Raw genomic sequence first — 22747 nt, forward strand, 5'->3', positions numbered from 1 at the left:
CTTGATCTTGGTCTATGGTGTAAGATATGGATGCAGATTTATTTTATTCCAAATTGCTACCAGTTGTCCCAAAACCCTTTACTAAAAATCAAAATCAATCTTGACTCCATTCATTTATGATTCCACCTTTATCATATACTAAATCCCAAATGTATTTGAATACATTTGTGGAATTTCTGGCCTGTCTCATTGGTGTGTTACTCAAAGTTACTGCCATACTGCCTAAACCGATAGTGCAGCATGGACCAGAATCTACTCACCACTCTTCTTTCTGCAGGGGGCTCCTGGTACGTCTGTATGTTATTTTTTTCATTGAACTTCAGAATCAGCTTGTGTAAAACCCAAAATGAACACGCTGGCATTTTTATTTAGAATCTTGTTAAGTTAAAAAACTAAGTGAGGGAGATGAGGCAGTTTATGATGCTGAGCTTTCCTATCCATTCCCTATTCCTCCGGGAACGTTTTCAAGTTTTCCTCTTAGAGATTTTGCACACTTCTTTCCAAGCATCCTTATAGGCATTATTTTGTTGTTGATTTTTTCAGTCTTCTCTTCCATTATATATCACAACCAATTGTTGTTTGCATATATGAGAGCTATGGATCACAGTGTACTAATTTTCTCTTCCAAATAGGGGACAACGCATCTGCACACTGGGATGACCCATGGTTAAGAACAAGGAACGCGGCCTATGCAGTGATGCTGGTGGGAGTGGAGGGACTTACAGTCTTGTAGGGGGAGGAACTGTTCATGTCAGGGAAGCGGAGGTGGGGGCAGAGAATTTACTGTATATGCTTCAGTATTTTAAAAAATTTAAATACATTTCTTCTATAAAAGAAAAAAGATTTCAAAAATTGGGGGTGTATTAGCAGGAACAGGCTACACCACGCTGCAGCAACAAACAGCCACCAAATCCAGCGGCATAAAGAACAATAGTTTATTTCTTTCCCTGGCCACATGCCGAGCACAGGTTAGCAGGGAATTCCACTAATTCTAGGCACTCAGAAACCTGTCAGGGAGCTCCATCATTTTGTGATGTCGCCATCTCCACCAATGGCTTTAGGAAAGAAGGCACGGAGAACCACAAACCTGTTAGGAAATGGTTCTACCTAGAGAATCACATGTCACTTCCTTCAAACCATGAGACCACATCTCACTTCAAATGGGCAAGGCCTCAAACTGGAAATTCAGTGAGCAGTGGTGATGTGCCCACAGGGTGAAAGAGCTACATGTGCATGCCCAGCAGTTACAAAATGGATCAAGTGAGCCACTTGACAACTTCACACTGGAAAAACTTGCTCTTTAAAGGAGGCCTAAGTAAATTTTTTAACAAAGCACTGTTTTTAGATGTAAGTGAATCTGCCCCCCTCTTCCCTTAATTTTCCTACCTGGGAAGCCTGAGCTTCTGAGTTCTTTATTTTATTAAAGGAGAACACATCGGCACTGCAGGAATCCCTACTTAAACCAATTACAGTTACCTGGACACATTCACCCTTCAACGTTCACGGCCCCTGGTATTCACGATGTGAGGATCCCCAGGATCCCCAATGCCTCATCAGAAAGCCAGAAGGGGCTGACGAGATCGGCTTCACACAAAGCCTTCGTTGGGAGTCCTGGCTTCCCCACAGCATCTGCAGCAGGTGCAGAGACCTTGCCAGCCACTCCAAAGCTTTGATAAGGTGGGAGGCGCCAGGCCAACAAGGAGGTCAAAGAGTAGGCCACCAACCCAAGGGAAGGCTCTGAGGCAGGCTTGTGACCTCAGAAGCCCATCCCTCAGCACTGTGCTGTGGTCACTAACGTGGTCAGAGAAGGAAAGCAACATCCTAGTTAACTCACTGGTTTCCCTCAATTGACACTTGCCCAATATTTTCAACCCATAACATTTCCCTCCTTTTTTTTTTGTGAGGAGTAGCCCTGAGTTAACAGCTGTTGCCAATCCTCCTCTTTTTGCTAAGGATAATTGGCCTGGAGCTAACATCCATGCCCATCTTCGATATTTCCCTCTTCTAAACTCAGGATGTGTAAGAGAAACAGCCCTTACAGAGGTGGGGGAGTACAGTGGTTAGAGCACAGGCCCTGGAGCCCGCCCAGCTCTGCCTCCGATGGCTGTGTGGTCCTGCACAAGCTACATAACTATCTGTGCCTCAGTTTCCTCATCCACAAAATGGGGACATCAGTACCTACCTCATGAATAGTTGGAAGCATTTAATAAGTTAATACACGTAAAGTGCTTAAGAGAATGGTATCTGATACAAAGTACTCAATGTTATTTTTATTAATTCTTTCTATGCCTACTTTTATTGACTCTTCCCTTTTCCTTCTCTTCATTTCTTTTTGATTGTTCTGCCTCTACCACTTGCCTTCACTTTCCTTCCCCCGCATCATTAGCAAGCACCAACATCCTGGATGCTATTTTCAAAGACAATGGGGAAGCTGGGATATAAGAGATATGGGCTAATTAGGAAGACTGCTGCTTTAAGAGCTCAGCAAACACAGCCTTCCTACTATTGAGGCACCTTGGAATGAGACCTTAAGTGGTAAGCCTTGGATCCTACAAAAAGGCCCCCTTGGCAACACAGGCCACTGCACTTAAGTGGGAGCCATGTATCAGATTTCATGTGACCAGCCCTCATAAGCCCAGCTACAACCTGGAGTCAGCAGTGGCTCAAAGGCAAAGAAAGGTCTGATTTTGGCGCGGGGTGGGGGGTGGGGTTTAGCCCTGAGCTAACATCTGTTTCCAATCCTCCTCTTTTTGTCGAGGAAGATTGGCCCTGGGCTAACATCCGTGCCCATCGTCCTCTACTTTATACGTGGGACGCCGCCACAGCATGGCTTGACAAGTGGTGCGTCAGTCCACACCTGGGATCCGAAACCGCGAACCCCAGGCTGCCACAGCAGAGCATGGGAACTTAACTGCTATGCCAGTGGGCTGGCCCTGGAAAGGTCTGATTTTTAAAAACCAAGAACTCCATTATAAAGTGGCTAGGAATCATCTTGATGTCCTCATCTCTCACCTTATTCATCTCTCCAGAAGTGGTTCCTCCCAACCTACCCTATCCTCCCTCTCTGCCCCCCAAAAAGAGCTGGTTCTTAGGTTTTTGCATGTCATAGACTAGTAAAATTTTCCACAAAATGGGGAGTGACATAATTTTGCCAAATTTTTAATTTTACCAAGTAAGGAAGTCAAAAGCTAGCTAATTTGATGATAACATTTTAACACCAAAAAAGATAGAAAGGACATTATCTCAGGATTCAAACATTATATAAATTTACCTTCACTCGAGATTATCCACACTCACTCTCCTTATTTTTTCATTTCCCTTCCAGACAGTAAAAATTTAGTCCCAAAATGCCATGGACCCCAAGTCAGTAGTATGTGGGACTCCCACACCTCAGGAACGGCATCGGCATGGTGGGCTTCCTCCCTTCCTTGTTAGCACCTGCAGTCCTGTTTTCTGTCCACTGTGGTGTCCAAGAAGGACCTGGCTTCAGGACAACTGGCTCCAGAAACCCCGAGATGCCACAGCAGGTGGCAAGCTGTCTAACACTGAGCAGCTCAAGGTCCTCGTACTCTCCCCTCCGCTTATGGAAGAAGTATTGATTACAGACAAGAAGATAAACTTCTGGCCTTATTCCCCAAAGGGGACTGGTGTAATGACATCTTTTTAGTGTCTTATATGGAGTTTTGCTCTTCCTGGCCCAGGCTGGCACAGCACAGGTCCTGGGTTTCAACAGCATAAGAGGTAAATGCACAAATGGTAGGAAGGTATACACTGAAGAAAACCAATACACTGCTTTTCTATTTTATCAACAGTACAAGTATAGAAAGTGTAATTTTTTATTTTCTTCATCCCTAATAAAAATAAGGCTGTCTCAATTAATGGACAAACAAAATGTGATATGCAGTCGTCCCCTGGTATCCTCGGAGGATTGGTTCCAGGACCCCTGCAGATAGCAAAATCTGACGATGTTCAAGTCCCTTAGTCGGTTCTCCATATCCATGGGTTCTGCATTCATGGATTCAACCAATCTTGGATAGTGTACTATGTTTACTGTATACATGTAATGGAATATTATTCAGCCTTAAAAAGGAAAGAAATTCTGACACATGCTACAACACAGATGAACCTTGAGGACATTATGCTAAGTGAAATAAGCCAGTCACAAAAGGACAAATACTAGATGATTTCACTTGAATGAGGTACCTGGAGTAGTCAAATTCATTGAGACTGAAATCAGGGGCTGGGCTGAAGGTGGGGAGTTAGTATTTAACAGGTACAGAGTTTCTGTTTGGGATGATGAAAAAGTTCTAGAGATGGATAGTAGTAATGGTTGCACAACTTGTGAACGTGCTTAATGCCACTGAATTGTACACTTAAAAAAGGTTAAAATGGTAAATTTTGTTATGTTTATTTTACCACAATAAAATTTTTTTAGAAAAGCTCTTATTTGGGAAATTATTACAGCTCCCTTTTCATTTAGCTTGTTCACTCAAGAAGCATCCTGTTTGTCTAGCAATAGAATTGTTTATAAGAGACATTCGAATCTCTAAGAACTAAGCGCCCCTACCAACTAGAACAAGAAACTACCTGCTCTCTAGTGCTATTTTCATAGCAAAAAAGTGTCTGAGAAAGTTCTGAAATCTGTGGCGATGCAAAGAAAAAGTACAAGGTTTTAAAATATATTAGCAGTGTAGGTAATTTAATATCTCCAAAAAAAGTATAAAAAGAAATTACTATATAAAAAAGGTGTCGCCCGCAAACTTCTTTTAAATTAACAGAAAAAGTAGATGGGGTGAGTAGACAGAAAAAAAAAAGGCACTGTACCACTTTATATTTGTATAATGCTGACAGGATATTGTTGAAATCTTAGTACAACTCCGTGAAGCAGACAGAACAGATTACAAAGATATGGAAGATATGGAAACTAAGCTCACATCTGTTAAATAACTTGCTCAAAGTAAGGCAGCAGGTGGGGATGAAGCCATGCCCTGGGCCTGTAAGTCTGGCTCACTATTTTCATTCCACCAAATCCTCATCAGGAATAAATGAAACATTGCCAGAAACCTGGAAAAAATTTAGACTGAAACGAGACCCTCAGCTCCCCTGGGTCTTCTCCTTGGTGTTTCAGATCACCTGACTATGCTCATAATCCCAAAGGCTCGTGGCAGTAAAACCAACAGGAGCTCCACCACTTGTGGGTGGTGGCAAGAACACAGGTGAGAATGAAAACTGGGGAAAAAATTTTTTTTCAAAATGCTCGTGTAAAAACTCTATAATATTTATTTATTTATTTTTGTTGAGGAAGATTCGCCCTGAGCTCACATCTGTGCCAATCCTCCTCTATTTTGCATGTGGGTCGCTGCCACAGCATGGCTGACGAGTGGTGTAGGTCCGTGCCTGGGATCCGAACCAGCAAACCCCAGGCTGCAGAAGCAGAGTGCATGGAATTTTAACCACTCGGCCATGGAGCCAGCACCTTTACTTTGTTTTTTAAACAGCTTTACTGAGGTATAATTGACATTAACTGCACATATTTAAAGTGTTTAATTGATAAATTTTAACATATGGAAACCCTTGTGAAACCATCACCACAATTAAGATAGCGAACGTATGCATCACCCCAAAAGTTTCCTCTTGCCCCTTTTAATTCCTCTCTCCTGACCCTCTCTAGTCCCTGCTCCTCATCCCCAAGCAACCACAGATCTACCTTCTGTCACTATAGATTAGTTTGAATTTGCTAGTTTTATATAAATGGAATCTCTTTTGTCTGGCTTCTTTCACTCAGCATAATTGAGATTCATTTGTTCATTCATGGTTGCCTGTATCAAGAGTTCATTCCTTTAAAAAAAAATTATTTTTTAGAGCAGTTTTAGGTTCACAGCAAAACTGAGCAGAAGGTACAGAGATTTATCATATACCTCTATACTATAGACATGCTCACCCCGCCCCCCACTATCAACATCCCACACCAGAGTGGAACATTTGTTATAAGTGATGAACCTATATTGACACATAATTATCACCCAGAGTCCACACTTTACTTCAGAGTTCACTCTTGGTGTACATTCCTTGGGTTTGGACAAACACGTCATGACATATATCCACCATTGTAGTATCATGCAGAGTAGTTTCACTGCCCTAAATATCCTCTGTGCTCCACGTTCTTTCCTTTTGATTGCTGAGTAATATTCTACTGTAGGAATATACAATTGGTTCTTATATTCACCTGTTGATGGGTATTTGGGTTGTTTCTAGTTTTTACCAATCACAGATTAAATCTGCTATTAACAATATTGTTGGGCCGGCCCCGTGGCTTGGTGGTTAAGTGAGCGCGCTCCACTGCTGGCGACCCGGGTTCGGATCCCGGGCTCGCACCGACGCGCTGCTTCTCTGGCCATGCTGAGGCCGCGTCCCACATACAGCAACTAGAAGGATGTGCAGCTGTGACACACAACTATCTACTGGGGCTTTGGGGGGAAAAAAATAAATAAATAAAATCTTTAAAAAAAAAAAAAAACAATATTGTTTTTCTGTTTTCTACTTCTTTGACTTCTGCTTTGATCTTTTTTTTTTTTTTTTTTAAAGATTTTATTTATTCAGTTTTTTCCCCCCAAAGCCCCAGTAGATAGTTGTATGTCATAGGTTCACATCCTTCTAGTTGCTGTACATGGGACTCGGCCTCACGTTGGACGGAGAAGTGGTGCCTCGGGGCACTCCCGGGATCCGAACCCGGGCCGCCAGCATCAGAGCGCGCGCACTTAACCGCTAAGCCACGGAGCCGGCCCTGCTTTGATCTTTATTACATATTTTCTTGTTTACTTTGGGCTTAATTTGCTTTTTTCTAATCTCTTAATATGGAAGCTGAAGTCACTGGTTGAAGAATTTTCTTCCTTTCTAAATAGGCATTTACGTCTATAAATTCCCCAAAGGATGCTTTAGGGGCATGCACGTGTCTTTATTTTCATTCAGTTCGAACTACTTTATAATTTCCTCTTTGATTTCTTCCTTGAAGAAGTATGTTATTCAGTTCTCAAATGTTTTGGGATTTTCCAGACATCTTTCTATTACTCATTTCTAATTTAATTCCATGCGGTCAGAGAACAGACTTTGCATGACTTAAATTCTTTTAAAGTTATTGAGACTTGTTTTATGGCCTAGAAAATAGTCTATCTGGTAAATGTTCCATGTGCACTTGAGGAGAACGTGTATCTGCTGTTGCCAAGTGGACTGTCAATCAGGTCAAGTTGGTGAACAATGCTGGTCAAGTCTACTACATCCTTGCTGATTTTCTGCTTCCTACTTCTACCAGTTATCGAAATCTCTGACTATAAGTGTGAATGTGTCTATTTTCCTTGCACTTGCACTATGTATTTTGAAGCTCTGTCAATTACATATATAAACATTTAGGATTATGTCCTCTTGATTAATTGATCCCATTGTCATTATGAAATGATCTTCTTCATCTCTGGTAACATTCTTTGCTCTGAAATCTACTTTGTCTGATCTTAATATAGACACCCCAGCTACCTTTTGACTAGTAGCAGTGTGGTATATTTTTTTCATTCTTCTACTTTTAACCCTTTTGTGTTATATTTAAAATGTCCTTTTTTGGTAGACCTCATATAGTTGGCTATTGCTATTTTATCCAATCTAATCAACTCTGCCTATTAATTGAATGTTTAGACCAACTTGCGATTTGTTTTCTATTTGTTCTATCTTTGTTCCCCTTTTCCTCTTTTTCTGCCTTCCTTTGGATTAATCAAGCATTTTTTGACTCTATTTTATTTCCTTTGTTGGGTTGCTATTAAGTCTTTGTTCTTTCATGGTTGCTTTAAGGTTTATAGTATCCATCTTTATCATATTGTACAACCAAGAGAAATTATACCATTTTATGTATAACATAAGAACCTTACAGGGGCCAGCCCGGTGGCATGGTGGTGAAGTTCTCGTACTCCGCTTTGGCAGCATGGGGTCCACGAGTTCAGATCCCAGGTGCAGACCTACATACCGCTCATCATGCCATGCTGTGGCAGTGTCCCATATACAAAGTAGAGGAAGACTGGCACAGATGGTAGCTCAGGGACCATCTTCCTCAAGCAAACAGAGGAAGACTGGCAACAGATGTTAGCTCAGGGCCAATCTTCCTCACCAAGGGAAAAAAAAAAAGTAACCTCCCAGCCTATATGCATTTGTTGTCATGAATTTTACTTTTATAGGTGTTATAAACCTCATAAAGCATTGGTGTTATTTTTGTGTAAAGAATTTTCATTTAAAAAATAATTAAAAAAAAAAAAAAGGGGGCCGGCCCCGTGGCTTAGCAGTTAAGTGCGTGTGCTCCACTGCTAGCGGCCCGGGTTCGGATCCCGGGTGCACACCGACACACTGCTTCTCCGGCCATGCTGAGGATGCATCCCACATACAGCAACTAGAAGGATGTGCAGCTATGACATACAACTATCTACGGGGGCTTGGGGGGGGGGAATAAATAAAATTAAAAAATAATAAAAACATCTTCTATATTTTCTCATGTAGTTATCATTTCCGCTGTTCTTCATTCATTTGTGCAGATTCAGATTTTCATCTGTATAATATCTCTTCTCCCTAAAGGACATGCTTTAACATTTCTTACGGTGTGGGTCTGATGGTGATGAATTCTTTGAGCTTTTGTATGTCTGAAAATTTATTTATTATGCCTTTATTCTTCAAAGATATTTTCACCTGGTAAAGAATTCTAGGTGGAATATGCTTTTTTACAGCACTTTAAAGATGTTGCTCCACTGCCTTCTTGCTTATTTTTTCTGACAAGAAATCTGCATCACCTGTATCTTTGTCCCTTTGTACTTAACATGTCTTTATTTCTTCTGGCTGCTTTTAAGATTTTTCTCTTTATCACTGGTTTTGAGCAATTTGATTATGATGTCTCTTGGTGTAGTTTTCTTCATGGTTTTCGTGGGGGATTTATTGAGCTTCTTAAGTGGTGAGTTTATAGTTTTCATCAAGCTTGGAAAGTTTCTGGTCATTATTTCTTCAATTATGTTTTTTCTCTCTCTCCCTCGCTTTTTTGGGGACTTGAATTACCTACGTATTAGGCTGCTTAAAGTTGTTCCACAGCTCAAGGCTGCTTGTGAAAAAGTTTTTAATTCTTTTTCTGTTTCATGTTGGATAGATGAATCTATTCTTCTGCAGTGTCTAATCTGCCATTAATACCCTTCAGTGGATCTTTCACCTCACACATTGTCATTTTCATCTTCAGAAACTTGATTTGGGTAATTTTTCTATCTTTCATCACTCTACCTAACTTTTTGAAAATACAGAATATAGTTGTAATAACTGTTTTAATATTGTTCTTTGCTAACTCTAACATCTGTGTCAGTTCTGAGTTGGTTTCCATTGATTGGTTAGTCTCCTCATTACAGGTCATATTTTCCAGCTTCTTTGCACGCCTGGTGTTATGGACTGAATTATGTCCCTGACTCCCCCCCAAAATTCTTATGCTGAAGTCCTAACCCCCAGTATCTCAGAATGTGACTGTATTTGGAGATAGAGTCTTTAAAGATGTAATTAAGTTAAAATTTGGTCATTAGGGTGGGCCATAATCCAATAAGACTGGTGTCATTATAAGAAGAAACTTGGACATAGACACACATAGAGGGAAGCCCATGTGAAGACACCGGGAGAAGGTGGCCATCTATAAGCCAAGGATGGAGGCCCCAGAAGAAACCAACCCTGCTGACATCTTGGTCTCGGACTTCTAGCCTCTAGAATTGTGAAAAAAAAAAATCTTTTGTTTCAGCCACCAGTCTGTGGAACTTTGTTATGGCAGCCTGAGCAGACTAATGTACCTGGTCATCTTTGATTGGATGCCAGACACTGTGAATTTTATTTTGTTAGGTGCTGGCTATTTTTACATTCCATAAATATTACTGAATCTTGTTCCAGGAGGGAGTTAAGTTACTTGGAAATAGTTTGATTCTTTTGGTTCTTGCTTTTATGACTTTTAAGTGGGTCCAGAGCAGTGCTCAGTCTAGGGCTAATTATTTCCCATGACTGAAGCATGATGCCCCTGAGTGTTCTACCCAATGTCCTGTGAATTACGGTCTTGCTAGAGGGAATTGAGACTGTTCTACCCAACACTCTGGGAAGTTCTTTGCCCCGCCTCAGATAGTTTCCTCCTACACATGTGGTAAGTGGTGCTCTGCTGAATACTCATGGTGGCTCCTCTGCAGATCTCCAGGGTTCTCTCTGTGCCTCTCTCCTTTCTGGTCGTCTGTCCTACAAACTGTAGCCAAGTTGGTCTCCTTGAACTCTCAGCACCATATCCACAGCTCAGAGAGTCCACTAGTCAATTTCCTCCACCCCGTGCTGCAGCAGAAAAACTCTCTCAAGTCAATAAGCTGGGGTCATCGTAGGGCTCCAGTTATCTGTTTGCCACCCCTCAGAGATTACTGTCTCTTGTAATCTCTAATGCCTGGTGCCCACTGTTTGAAAATTTTTATTGCATGCATTTTGTCTGTTTTTGTTGTTGCTGTTTTGGTTATTTCAGGGTAAATTCAGTTCCTGTTACTTCATCTTGGCCACAAGTGGAAGGTCTGTATTATTTGGTTTTCACTGATTCCTCCATTACTGTAACCATCAAAATTGTTAAGGAAGAGTGTTTAGTTTTATGCCATTATATTGATATATTTTCATAATATATATATTATATATATTCCATTATATTCTCTCAGAAGGAACAAAAGAGTAAAGCCAAGATACATTTCTCAAGACTACCAGTTGGAGTAAATTCTTCTTAGTTTACAAGTAGAAATCTTAAGAACAATCTTCAAAATCTTATTCAAACACAGTATTGGGAGTAATTTCACTCTACAGAATTGAAAACTCTTAATAAAATACACAAGCACAATCCCTAAATGTCTCTTTCTTCCCAGAGAAGAAAACAAAAAATCATGAGGATGTTGGCAGAGCTGAAGAGTTGGGTCTCCTACTGTGAAAAGGCCTTTTTCTCCTGGCAGAGACAAAAATGTTGTACCACTACAGTGTGGCTCGTTTTCAAGGGCTTTACACATAACTGCATTATCAACCTTGCTTTATTTTTCTTTATAGCACTTTACCAGCCCTTGAAATTTTACTGTTTATTTACGTTCAGTCTTTTTTGCTGTCTTTCTCCTTCATGAGAACATAAGCTCTCTAAGGGCTGTCCCACTCTTGTGCAACGTTTTATCCACACCCTCTAGCACACAGTAGGCCTTCAACAAGTATTTGTTAGATGAAAGAAAGAATGAACATGCAGCAATATTCTCAACATATGCCACACTGTTAGAAATTATCGAGGGGAGTTTCATTTTCTCAATTATCTTCTCTGTTTAAAATTTTTATTTAGAAATCTTTATTACTTTTGTAATCAGAAAAAACTTAAGAGAGGGGAATAGAGGGAGAGAGAGATGGTCCCTCAGGAGCTGCCTTTCACCATGGTGACCGCCAACCCCCATGGTGGCCTCACACCTGGACATCCCTGCCTGGGTCCCTGCAGAATCTCCTTTGCGCTCTCTCTTCAGCCCTGGAGCTGTACTGGCAGGCCCCCAGCTGGGCCTACAATGGTGTAACAGTCTCTTCCTTCCAGCACCTTAAGCCAAATATCAAATGTCCTAGAATGGCAGTCTTCTTATTTTCCTTCCCATAGGTTCTGCCATGACATGCCTTGTCAAAGTGTGCTGTGTCCCCAAACTGCAAGAATTTCTTTTCTTATATCTACAGATAGCTCAGTACACCATGAATCCTGTTAATGAAGTGAAAGCCTAAAAGATGAGATACTCTGAAGATAAATCAGCACAAAAAAATGTCAGAGTAGGGGCCGGCCCCGTGGCTTAGCAGTTAAGTGCGTGCGCTCCACTACTGGTGTCCTGGGTTTGGATCCCGGGCGCGCACCGACACACTGCTTGTCCAGCCATGCCGTGGCGGCGTCCCACATACAGCAACTAGAAGAATGTGTAACTATGACATACAACTATCTACCAGGGCTTTGGGGAGAAAAAAAAAAAAGGGAGGAGGATTGGCAACAGATGTTAGCTCAGGGCCGGTCTTCCTCAGCAAAAAGGAGGATTGGCATGGATGTTAGCTCAGGGCTGATCTTCCTCACACACACACACACACACACACACACACAAAAGTCAGAGCAACAAAGGACACATGTAAGACCAAACTAACTGTCTCCAGCCACCCCTGCATTTTGCCTGTTATACACATCATTAAAATATTGAAGTGTAAGAGTTGATGGCTGTCAAGCATAAAAACTGATAGACAATGAACTCCCTGGGGATGGGTACTGTCGTCTTTATCTTTTCATCCCCAGTGCCTAGCACGGCATCTGACCAACAACAGAAGCAAAAAAAAACCTATGGGCACCTGACACTAACATGGCCACTTTGAGGTAGGAACAATAACATGATATTCCAGGACCAGAAATGGCACAAGTCAAGGCTGAAAGGGTAGGGAGTCTTTATTGTACACATTATTAGAAGAAAAACAATTGAAGGTTAAAAGCCATACGTCTCTTTTAGGAGCCTGAAATACAGCATCAAAAAGACCTGTTTCAAACCTGCACATTCTTCCCCTCCCATTATAAACAGTTCAGTCAATACATCTAAACCTTGCATGGAGATTCCACAAGTCTGATAAGAAGTGAAAACAATCTGAATTTTCTTTTCTTTATCCTAAAGCTCAGGACAACTTCTTTCAAGCGCTTGTATTCCTTCATTGACACCCCTTCTCTGCCGTCATCTTTGCAAAATGAAGAGTCTTAATCTTCTGAAACTCCTCACACTGACACCCATCTACTCTGTTTTCTTTTTACCTTCTCAGGACATTTCCATATCTGGTAAATAGATCACACAAGATTGAGGCAACTGAAGTCCACACGTACCATTTCAAGACAAATTCTATTTAGAAACTTAGCCACTTATGTATTAGCAAAACCTGAGAAGTAAGAATTCTGCCTAGGTCCCACATAATCACTCTATGCTGACCCGAAACGTGAAAAAGTTCATGTTGATCTTTTTCCCACCTCCACCTCAAACCCAGCTCTATCCTCCTCCCCACTGGGATGTGTGCAGGGCCCTCGTGAAGCCAATGTCCTCTCGGTCAGGCCCCCCAGGACGGGACAGCACTAGGCTGCGCACAACACACACGGCTTTTCAGACACACAGCAAGTCATAGACGAAACGACTTCCCATGGGAACCATTTTTGTCATCCATTTTTGAAACATTACATGTCAGAAAGAAGAGTCCATGCTAAGTAGTATGCTTGTTCATGTTAGTGAGAGTTTAAAAATATGGTAGGAAAAGCCTAATTAGGTCGAGGATGAAGAGCTAAGACTGGGTCCAGGTGGAGAACTGAAAGGGAAAGACCTGCAGCGTCTCCTCTCCCCTTGGGGGACAACCTTGCTCTTATCTCACAGAGAGAACAGAAGAACTTTCAGTGCTCCCCCCACAAATCTAACCACCTCCCTGCACCTTTCACAGCACCCTTGGTCTGCCTTTCTGTCTGGGGACCCTCCACTTGGCCTTGGGGCACTGGGTCCCAGAGACACCACGCCACCAGCGTCCCACACTGCCAGTCTTTCTCCCACTGGACTGTCCTGTGAGCAAACCAACACACTTGAACAGCGCTGGTCAGAAACCTCCTCCCACTCCAGCTGCCTCTCTCATTTTTACTTCCTTTTATGGCACAACTCCTTGAAAAAGCTACCTGCATTTCTTCTCTCCACCTCTCCTTTGGCTATTCCATCAGGCTCTTGCCCCCACCACTCTAATAAGCCACTCTTGTCAACCACTGATCTCCATGTCACCAAATCTAACGGCAGACCAGGCTTTCCCCTCCAAGAGACTTTCTTCAAGTGGCTGCCTCAACCCCTTCCTCCTAGCTCTCCTCCCACCTCCCTACCTCCAGGTCTCCTTGGCTTGAGCCTCCTCTTCTCCCAGCCCCTAACCACCCAGGGCCCAGGGCCCAGGGCCCAGCCATGACTCCGAACACCCTCTGCAGGCTAGATGTCAGATGTCGGCCTGAACTCTCCCCTGAACCCCAACTCCTCCCGCCTACTCCACTTGCATGTTTAATAGGCATCTCAATATGCCCCAAACCAAACTCATTACTGCCCAGAGCACTTGCTCTTCCCACAATTGCCCCACCTCAGCACAGGGCAGCTCCCATCTTCAGCTGTTCGGAAGAGAGCTGGCAATTCCTTTCTGATTCTCCTCACTCTTTCATACTAATCCATCTTTCATACTGATCTTTCAGCAAATCTTAACAGCACCTTCAAAACAGATCCAGAACTGCTTCTCACCTCCATGGCTACCCCTGGCCCAAGCCCCCTTCATCTGTTGCCAAGATGACTCCTGACTAGTCCCCCTGCCCACCTCCCCAGTCTGTCTTGGTCACAGCAGTCAGAGTGACATGGTAATGACTTAAAATCATATCAAGCCATTCCTCCGCTCTAAAGAAGCCGGTGGCTTCCATTCAAATGTCCCATTATCAGGGGCAGGCTTGGTGGGGTAGTGGTTCATGCACTCTGCTTTGGCATCCCAGGGTTTGCGGGGTCAGATCCCAGGGGTGGACCTACACAATGCTCGTCAAGCCATGCTGTGGCAGGCGTCCCACATACAAAAAATAGAGGAAGATGGACACAGATGTTAGCTCAGGGCCAATCTTCCTCAGAAAAAGGAGGACTGGCAACAGATGTTAGCTCAGGGCCAATCCTCCTCACGAAAACAAAACAACACAAGATAAATGTTCCATTATCAGAAAAGTCTCCTGCCACCCAAACTGTGCACACACTACAGCCGCTCCTTACTGGTCAGACTTTTCTCCTCAGCACCTTGAGCACCTGACACAGCACGTACGTATTCGTTTGTTATCTGTCTCCCCCACCAGAATGTAAGGTCCCTGAGACGTGATCCACGTCCAGTGCTGCAGCCTCAGCACTTGAAAGAGTTACTGTACATAACAGGCACTCAAACTTTATTAAATGACCAGGTGAAAAAAAGTGTTGAATAACAAAACAGTATTGTTAAAAATGTTCTAATACCAACAGACATGTTAATTGATCATGATGACAACTGTATGCATGACAACTGGCTGAGAAGACATACTATAACAGTTTGGGGCAGAAAAGGTAGGGAGGGGTAAATTCTTCTTGACCTAGGTCAACAGAGCTTTCTCAATACTCCCAGCTATGGATGACCACAGTAAAAGATGCCATTGATTGGGTGCTCACTGTGCACCTGGCTCTTTCATACATCCAAGCGTCACCCCAATCCTACGGGGAAGATATTTTTATCCCCACATCACAGAGGAAGAAACAAACTCAGAAAGTTAAGCACCTCACTCAAGCCACAGAACTAAAAACACTCACTTGAGGCTCAGTTATCTATGCAAGCTTTCCTCTAAAATATCAAATGATACTACAGTGGGCACCAAGCCTAAATAATGGGTCTTTCTGCTAACCGGACATCTCAGTCAACTCTTCCCTGTGTCGCCATCCCCTGGCCTCACTGCCACTCCAGATCCTGTCCCTCAGTTCAGGATGAGACAAATGACTTATCCACTCTCCATGCTGTAAGAGCCCCCTAGCAAAGCACAAACCCACCGACACCCGACTTCTCTGGCATCATCTCTGGGTGAAGAGCGCTGATTTAATCTGTCAATTTTCAAGATTGTATTACAGCAAAACTTTTCCCAGACTTCATTTTGGAAAGAAAAGTGCTCTAGCGGAAGGAGGAGGGGGATCACGAGTCTGGCAAGGTGTTCTGTCTCCACTGCTGTCAGCCTACCCCTGACAAAATGACCCATCTTCTATGCCTCTTTCCAAGGCTACCTCTGCAATAGCGTCTTCAGGAGCTTTTAATCTACCCAGAAATATCTCCCATATTTGAGCAGTGTCTGCCCAAAGCTACCACAGAAGACAGACACTCCGTTGAGAAGGAAGAGTACACGTGGGGTGAAAGGAACTGGGAAGCAAGCAGAGATACAGGACACAAAGTCCCACCACAGATGGAGATGCTGGTGAAGTGCCAAGTCGGTCCCAGGGTCCTAGGTCCAGGACTGCAGTGTGGGTTTGATAAGTTAAATCACAACCAGGAAGAGACGCATTCAGCCAGGGCCCCAGTTGAGGCACCATAACAAAGCCTACCCCCTTCCTTGTCACAGTCCTGGCACAGACTGTACTCTGGGGGAGTGGAAAGAGAATGGGGAGGGAGAAAAGCAGACTTAACTACAAAAGCTAATTCAGAACACACTCTCATCTTCTCAACCTGTAAAGAAAAGATGAAAGATACCACACAGAGATGCTTAGATGGTGAGTTTAATATTCACCCACAGGAAGGCTGAAGTTGAAGGAGACAGACGTCAACCTCAGCCTTAGCCTTTCTGGGTTATGGTCGAAGCCGTTAGCAGTTCTGGATGAAGTCCCTTCTTTTGGGTCAAGGAGAAACCAACGGTGACGCCTGAGTTCTTCTGTATTTATATTGAAGGGTCATTGACTAGGGAATCTCCCATGCAGCCCATTATCTCCACCATCTGACAGATTTGGCCTGTGAGCTGGGAATGGAAGAATAAAGACTAGTTGACTGAGACACACTGAACCATACATCTCATTACTGACTTCTTAGGGTCCAAATTAGAACACTTTTGCCTTTAATGAATATTCCCAAGAACTCCAGTGTTACTGAAAAGAACACAAAAGGCCCACAAAATCCCTCAGTTGCCAAGCATCTCCTTGTACCAGACACTGTGCAAAGCAAAACTAGTATCTAGTTCCTCCTCTCACGGAGTACAGGGTCAACGTATGAGTTAGATAAACATTTATCTTGAAAAATGACACTTGAGTCCAGAACTTTAAAAAACAAAACAAAAAACTGCTGGTGGTGTTGTTGTTTTTACCTCCAAAGTTATTGTTTTCATCTGAATTAGTTACCAATGTTTAAAATGTTGGAGATCACACACACACACACATACACACACCCAGCTACTCTGGAAAGACTGGACGATCTGGCCACCCTGGGGCTGCATTCCTGCCATGCAGCAACAGGATGGGGTGCAGGAAATGCTGCCTCCTTCAGATAGAACATGTTCTCTCCACTTCTCCACAGCCCTCAGCATCATCCTGGTCTCCCAGAATTAATAAACAAAAAAATATTTTCTTCAGGGAAGAAATTTTTTTTCTTTGAAAAAAATCCACTTCAGTGTATGTGTGTATATTAGATATACAATTAGCTAGCCTAAATCAAGAAAAAAGGGGGAAAAAGCGTAAGTACATAAAATAGGCGACAAGACCAGGGAAACAGCTCCACATACAGAAGAAAAAGCTGGATGAAACAGATGATTTTCTATGAACATATAAATCACCAAAACTGAACCCAGAAGGAGACAGGAAACTTAAGAAACTGTAATAGTTACGGAAGTGCTATATTCTAATAAAGCACCAGGCTTAGGTAGTTTAATGGGGGAAGCCTACCAAAATTTAAAGAAACCGATCATTTCAAAAGTATTTGAACTGGCTAAAGCAGAGAAAGAGTAAGCTTTTAATAAAGCTATAGAAAACACTAAAACAACTTGATACAGATTGCATTAAAAAAGAAAATTACAGGGGCCGGCCCAGTGGCATAGTGGTTAAGTTTGTGTACTCCGCTTCAGTGGCCCAGGGTTCACAGGTTTGGATCCTGGGCGCAGATTTACACACCACTCATCAAGCCGTGCTGTGGCGGCATCCCACATATAAAATAGAGGAAGACTGGCACAGATGCTAGCTCAGGGATAATCTTCCTCAAGTAAACAGAGGAAGATTGGCAACAGATTTTAGCTCAGGGCCAATCTTCCTCACCAAGAAAAAAAGAAAGAAAAAGAAAATGTCAGACCAGTCTCACAAATACTGGTGTAAAATTACGAAGCAAAATATTAATAAATCAAATCTGGCTATATGCTAACAGAGTTATTAATGATTCAATAATGATGACTCAGCAATATAAAATGATTCAATAATATAAAACCTATTACTACAACTCAGCATATTAACAGGTCAAGGGAGGAAAATCTATATGATCATTTCACAGATGCTAAAACGACATTTGATAAAATTTAACAACTATTTTTGATTTAAAAAAAAAAAAAAAACAGCAGCAACATACCCCTTAGTAAAATAACTACTGTGGCAAAAACACCAAAAGCATTCTCGTTAAAATCAGGAACGAGACAAGGGCACCCAATATCACCTTTATTATTTAACCTTGTTCTGGAAATACAATGCAATCAAAAAAGAGAAAGAAACATAAAAAGTAGAAAACAAGGGACAAAATTATTTGCAGCTGACATGATAGTATACCTAGAAAACCCAAGAGAACCAATTGCAAAAACTACTAAAAACAGTCAGATTACATAAGCTGCCAGTTATAAAATTAATAAACACAACAATGAGAATATACAATATATGAAAGGATCCTATTTTCAGTAACAACAACAAAGATTAAATAGCTAGGAATAAACTTAAGAAATGTACAGGATTTTTTTTATTTTTTTATTTTATTTATTTATTTTTTTTCCCCCAAAGCCCCAGTAGGTAGTTGTATGTCATAGTTGCACATCCTTCTAGTTGCGTATGTGGGACGCAGCCTCATCATGGCCGGAGAAGTGGTGCGTCGGTGCACACCCGGGATCCGAACCCGGGCTGCCAGCAGCAGAGCGCACGCACTTAACCGCTAAGCCACGGGGCCGGCCCTGTACAGGATTTTAAAACAAACCAACTTAAAAAACACATTTCTAAGAAACTGGGGAAATGTGTATATACACTGGATATTAGATAATATTAAATTAATAATAGATAATTTGTTAATTTTGATAAATATGGTAATAGCATTGAAAGTATATGTATTTCAAAAAGTCCTCATTTGTTCAACATATATTGTGAAGTATTTATGGATAAAACCATTTGTTTTAACATATTCTAGTCTCCCACCCTACAAAAAACGGGAGAAGGAATAGGTGATTCAAGATTGGCAAAACATGGAAAACTGTTGAAATGAAGTGATGGATACATGGACGTTCATTACATTGTTTTCTCCACTTTTGCATATTTGAAAATGTACATAATAGAAAGTTATAAGAAATGTGCAGGAGAACCCAAAGGAGGGTCATGAAAGACTTAAATAATCCCAAATGTATATAATAGACTTACAAAAAGACACGAAAATTGCCACCTAACAATTAAGAAATGCAAATTAAAACTACAAATCAGATGTCATTTTCAGCAATCAAATAGAAAAAGATCAAAATATCTGGTAATACTCAGCATTGGGCAGGGAGGCACCTGACCCTGCTGGAGGGAGGAGGAATCAACACCAATTGGAGGACACTCAAGGCTATACCTTTCACAGTCATACACACACAACCGCTGGCCCAGCAATTCCACTTTTGGAATTTATTCTAGACAGTCATTCAACAAGTATTTTCTCCTACCTACAATGTGTCAGACACTGGAGATAGAGAGGTGGAGAAAACAATGATCCTGCTCTTATGGGGCTTCCATTCTTGCTAGGGAGGAGACAACCCATAAAGCAAGTCAAGTACGGAGGCAATTACAAGGTCAGGTGAGGGATAAGTGTGATGAGGAAACAAGTAAACAGAATTAAGGGGGTTGCAAATGGCTCAAAGACTATTCTGGATGGGCTGGGCTAGGAAGGTTTCTCTGAGGTGGGTGACAGTTGAGCAGAGACCTGGCGGAAGGAAAGAACAAAGTAGGAGAATGTCCAGGGGAGCATTCCAGGCAACGGGGAAGAAAGCCACTGGGTCACACACAGATTTGGCCTTTCCGCTCTCTGCTTTTCTTTTTATTCCCCTAACAACTTTTTGTTTGTCCAAAGGATATATAAGCACCACTTGAATGTCTCTCTTTGTCCCCTGATACAAAAATAAAAATTAATCAGATCCTTTTATTACAGTACATTTTCAAGGAAGGTGTCACGCCAGCATTGCTTCCCCAAACACTACTGTGCATCACAACTTGATTTCTTCAAAGGAAGAATTTCCCAATTTATCTAAATGTTACACAAAGCCTGTTAATAAAAGTGCATTAAAGCCAATCATGAGTTTTTAACACAAACTTTTCCACAGAAGAGAGAACAGATTCATTTCACAAAAGACATTGACCAGTTGCTAGATAATTATACACAAAACAAAAATATTGTTAGTCCCTGCCCCTCTGGCAGGACTGGAAACCACTGACTTAGAGGAGTCTACAGTTTAACTTCATGATCTTTTAAGCCATGAAGTTGAAATTTTGAAGGAGCTACTTGGATAAATATTCTACACTTAAGTGGCCAGTGTCAATTAAGGGCATTCCAGGTGACTCCAAAAGAAATGACTCTGCCACAATACCTGAGAACATTACACGCTAAGTTCTTCAAACACCTTGAAACACTAAGACTTCAAAATTGCCATGAATGATGTTCCACAAATAGCCGGATAAAGAAACCAGCATATGAGGAGGACGATTTGTCCCTATTAAATATGCTCCTGTCTCAAGGTTGAAGTCAGCTTTACATAAACGCATTCATCTCCTACCCAAAAGGAGAACGCAAACAACCAGATGACTTCCGGACTTTACGGAGATTCCCAAGGAGACATCTCCTGTGGACAAATTTCAAGCACCACCAGCCACCCGCAAAGCGAACGACAGGTTTTCCTCCAGCAGCTGAGGATGTGGTGACTTCTTCCTTTCCCTTGTCACTGCAGACCACTTAACCTTCCCCCAAAGGCCGGGCAGTTCTGAGCAGAGAATGCCACTTCTTTGTGTTTTTTGTTTTTGGTGAGGAAGACTGGCCCTGAACTAACATCTGTGCCAATCTTCCTCTACTTTGTATGTGGGACGACACAGCGTGGCTTGACGAGCGGTGTGTAGGTCCGCGCCCAGGATCTGAACCCAGGAACCCCAGGCCGCCAAAGCAGAGCGCAGGAACTTAACTGCTACACCACAGGGACTCCCCCGCCAATGCCACTTCTGACAACTAGTTATCCGAGACCAAGAATTACCGAAGTGAGAAAAAGGTACCGGTGAGCCTCCTCGCGAGTCCCCCGCAAAGGAGGAGATCCGAGCTGACCCCAGAGCACCCAAGGTCTGGCGCCGGCCCCTCCGCCTCCCACATATTCCGTGCCGCGCCGGGCGTCCAGGGGCCTCCCCGACACCCCCAAGCGGGGTCGTCCTTTCCCCGCCGCTCCAAACCCCCGGGAGAGACGTTCGCCCAGCCCGTCGCTGAAAGCGTCCCCACTGGCTCACCCGGGGGAAGGCAGGGGCGGGGGCCGGATCCCAGGCGCTGAGGGGCGGGTGGGGAGCGGAGGAACACCTGGGGAGTGCGGCGCGGGCAGGTACCGAGGGGCGGGATGGGGGGTCGGGGGCTGCCCCCAGGCCGCACTGGCGGGCCAGAGGAAGGGAGAGCGTCCGCGAAGGCCGGAAGAGGACGGTGAGGGGCTGGAAGGTAGGTAGGGGCACTCCTGCGGCGGGGAACTGACGGGGTGGGGGCTCCGGGGCGCGCACGGGCCGCACCTGCGGGCTAGGTAGGGGCCCCGCCCTGCGCCGCGCCTACCTGCCCAGCGCCCGCTTCATGCCCGCGTCGGCGGCGCAGCGCGGCTCGGCCGGCCCCTTGCCCGCCAGGCGCAGGTTCTGCTTCAGGCGGCAGTCGGCGTCCAGCGCCGCGGCGGCCGAGCCGGAGGAGGACGAGCCCGAAGCGGCGCAGCGCTCATGCTCCAGGGCGACGGGCTCGAGCCGCTTCCTCATCCCGCGGCCTACACGGCCGGCCGCCTACGGCGCCCGCAGGCCTCGCCCGCCCGGCCTCGCCGCAGTCGCCGCCGCCGCCCAGAGGAGCTGCCGCCACCCGGCGCCCACCGCCCCTCACATCCCAGCCCAGGTCGCGGCGCCGGCTACGGACTGGCGCCGGGGCCTCGGCCGCACCGGCCAATCAGCGCCGCGCTGCCGCCAGCCCCGCCTCCTCCCGGTGCTGCGGAAGCGCACCCAGCATCCCTGGCGCGACCGGCATCTTGGAGAAGGGCGGACTTAGTCGCAGGGAGCGTCATCGCCTGGCGGGGGCCGCCTCTGTCGGCGTGCTGAGGGGCCCGAAGCGGGGGTGGGAAATGCCTGCCAGAAACGGGCGCCCAGCGAGCCAGAACCCCGCGGAAAGCTGGCTCCCTCCGCTTCCACACCAGGCTTTCTGACCCCCACGCAACACTCAAAACCCAATCTGGGTAAACCCCTGGAAATGTTCTTACAAAGGTTTATAGGACAAAGAGAAAAAGGTAACAAATCACAGTTCTAATGACTTATAACTGTTTTCCCACAAGGACTTTACTTAAAAAAATGCATTTTCAGGTACTTTTTGGTTTGTTGAAACACAAATGTATAGATACTTATTTTTAGCTTTTGGGACGACATGTGAAAACAGCTATTACTTTTTAAAAACCTGTATTAGGTTTTAGATTTTTGTAAAACAATTAGAACTAGCAGAAGGGGGACAATCCATTTCAAAGATAAATTTCCGCTTGTGAAGCCCAAATGAAGAACTAATTAAACCCATCCTACAAACAGAAAAGATAAAAGAGCAGTTTCACGTTTAGTTTTATAGCTTTGGCCATTATTTTTTACAAACCATCTGCCACCAAGAGATTTTGCTTACTTATTGGAAAGTAACTTTTGTAATTTCAACAATTATATCA

The 22747-nt window shown here is 43.7% G+C and overlaps 1 protein-coding gene across 1 annotated transcript in view; it reads right to left on the bottom strand.

Moving 5' to 3' along the window:
* The window catches only part of ABHD12 (abhydrolase domain containing 12, lysophospholipase), an 83102-nt gene extending 61176 nt beyond the window's left edge, over positions 1-21926 (bottom strand). Inside the window, exon 1 of the mRNA XM_004441927.3 lies at positions 21625-21926. Coding sequence (XP_004441984.1) covers positions 21625-21815 — 191 coding nt within the window. The 5' untranslated portion in view covers positions 21816-21926. The remainder of the gene's footprint in view (positions 1-21624) is intronic.
* Between the last annotated feature and the right edge of the window lie 821 nt (positions 21927-22747).

Source organism: Ceratotherium simum, chromosome 21 (genome assembly GCF_057802395.1).
Source record: "Ceratotherium simum simum isolate JZ-2026a chromosome 21, ASM5780239v1, whole genome shotgun sequence".
NCBI classification, from domain to species: domain Eukaryota; kingdom Metazoa; phylum Chordata; class Mammalia; order Perissodactyla; family Rhinocerotidae; genus Ceratotherium; species Ceratotherium simum.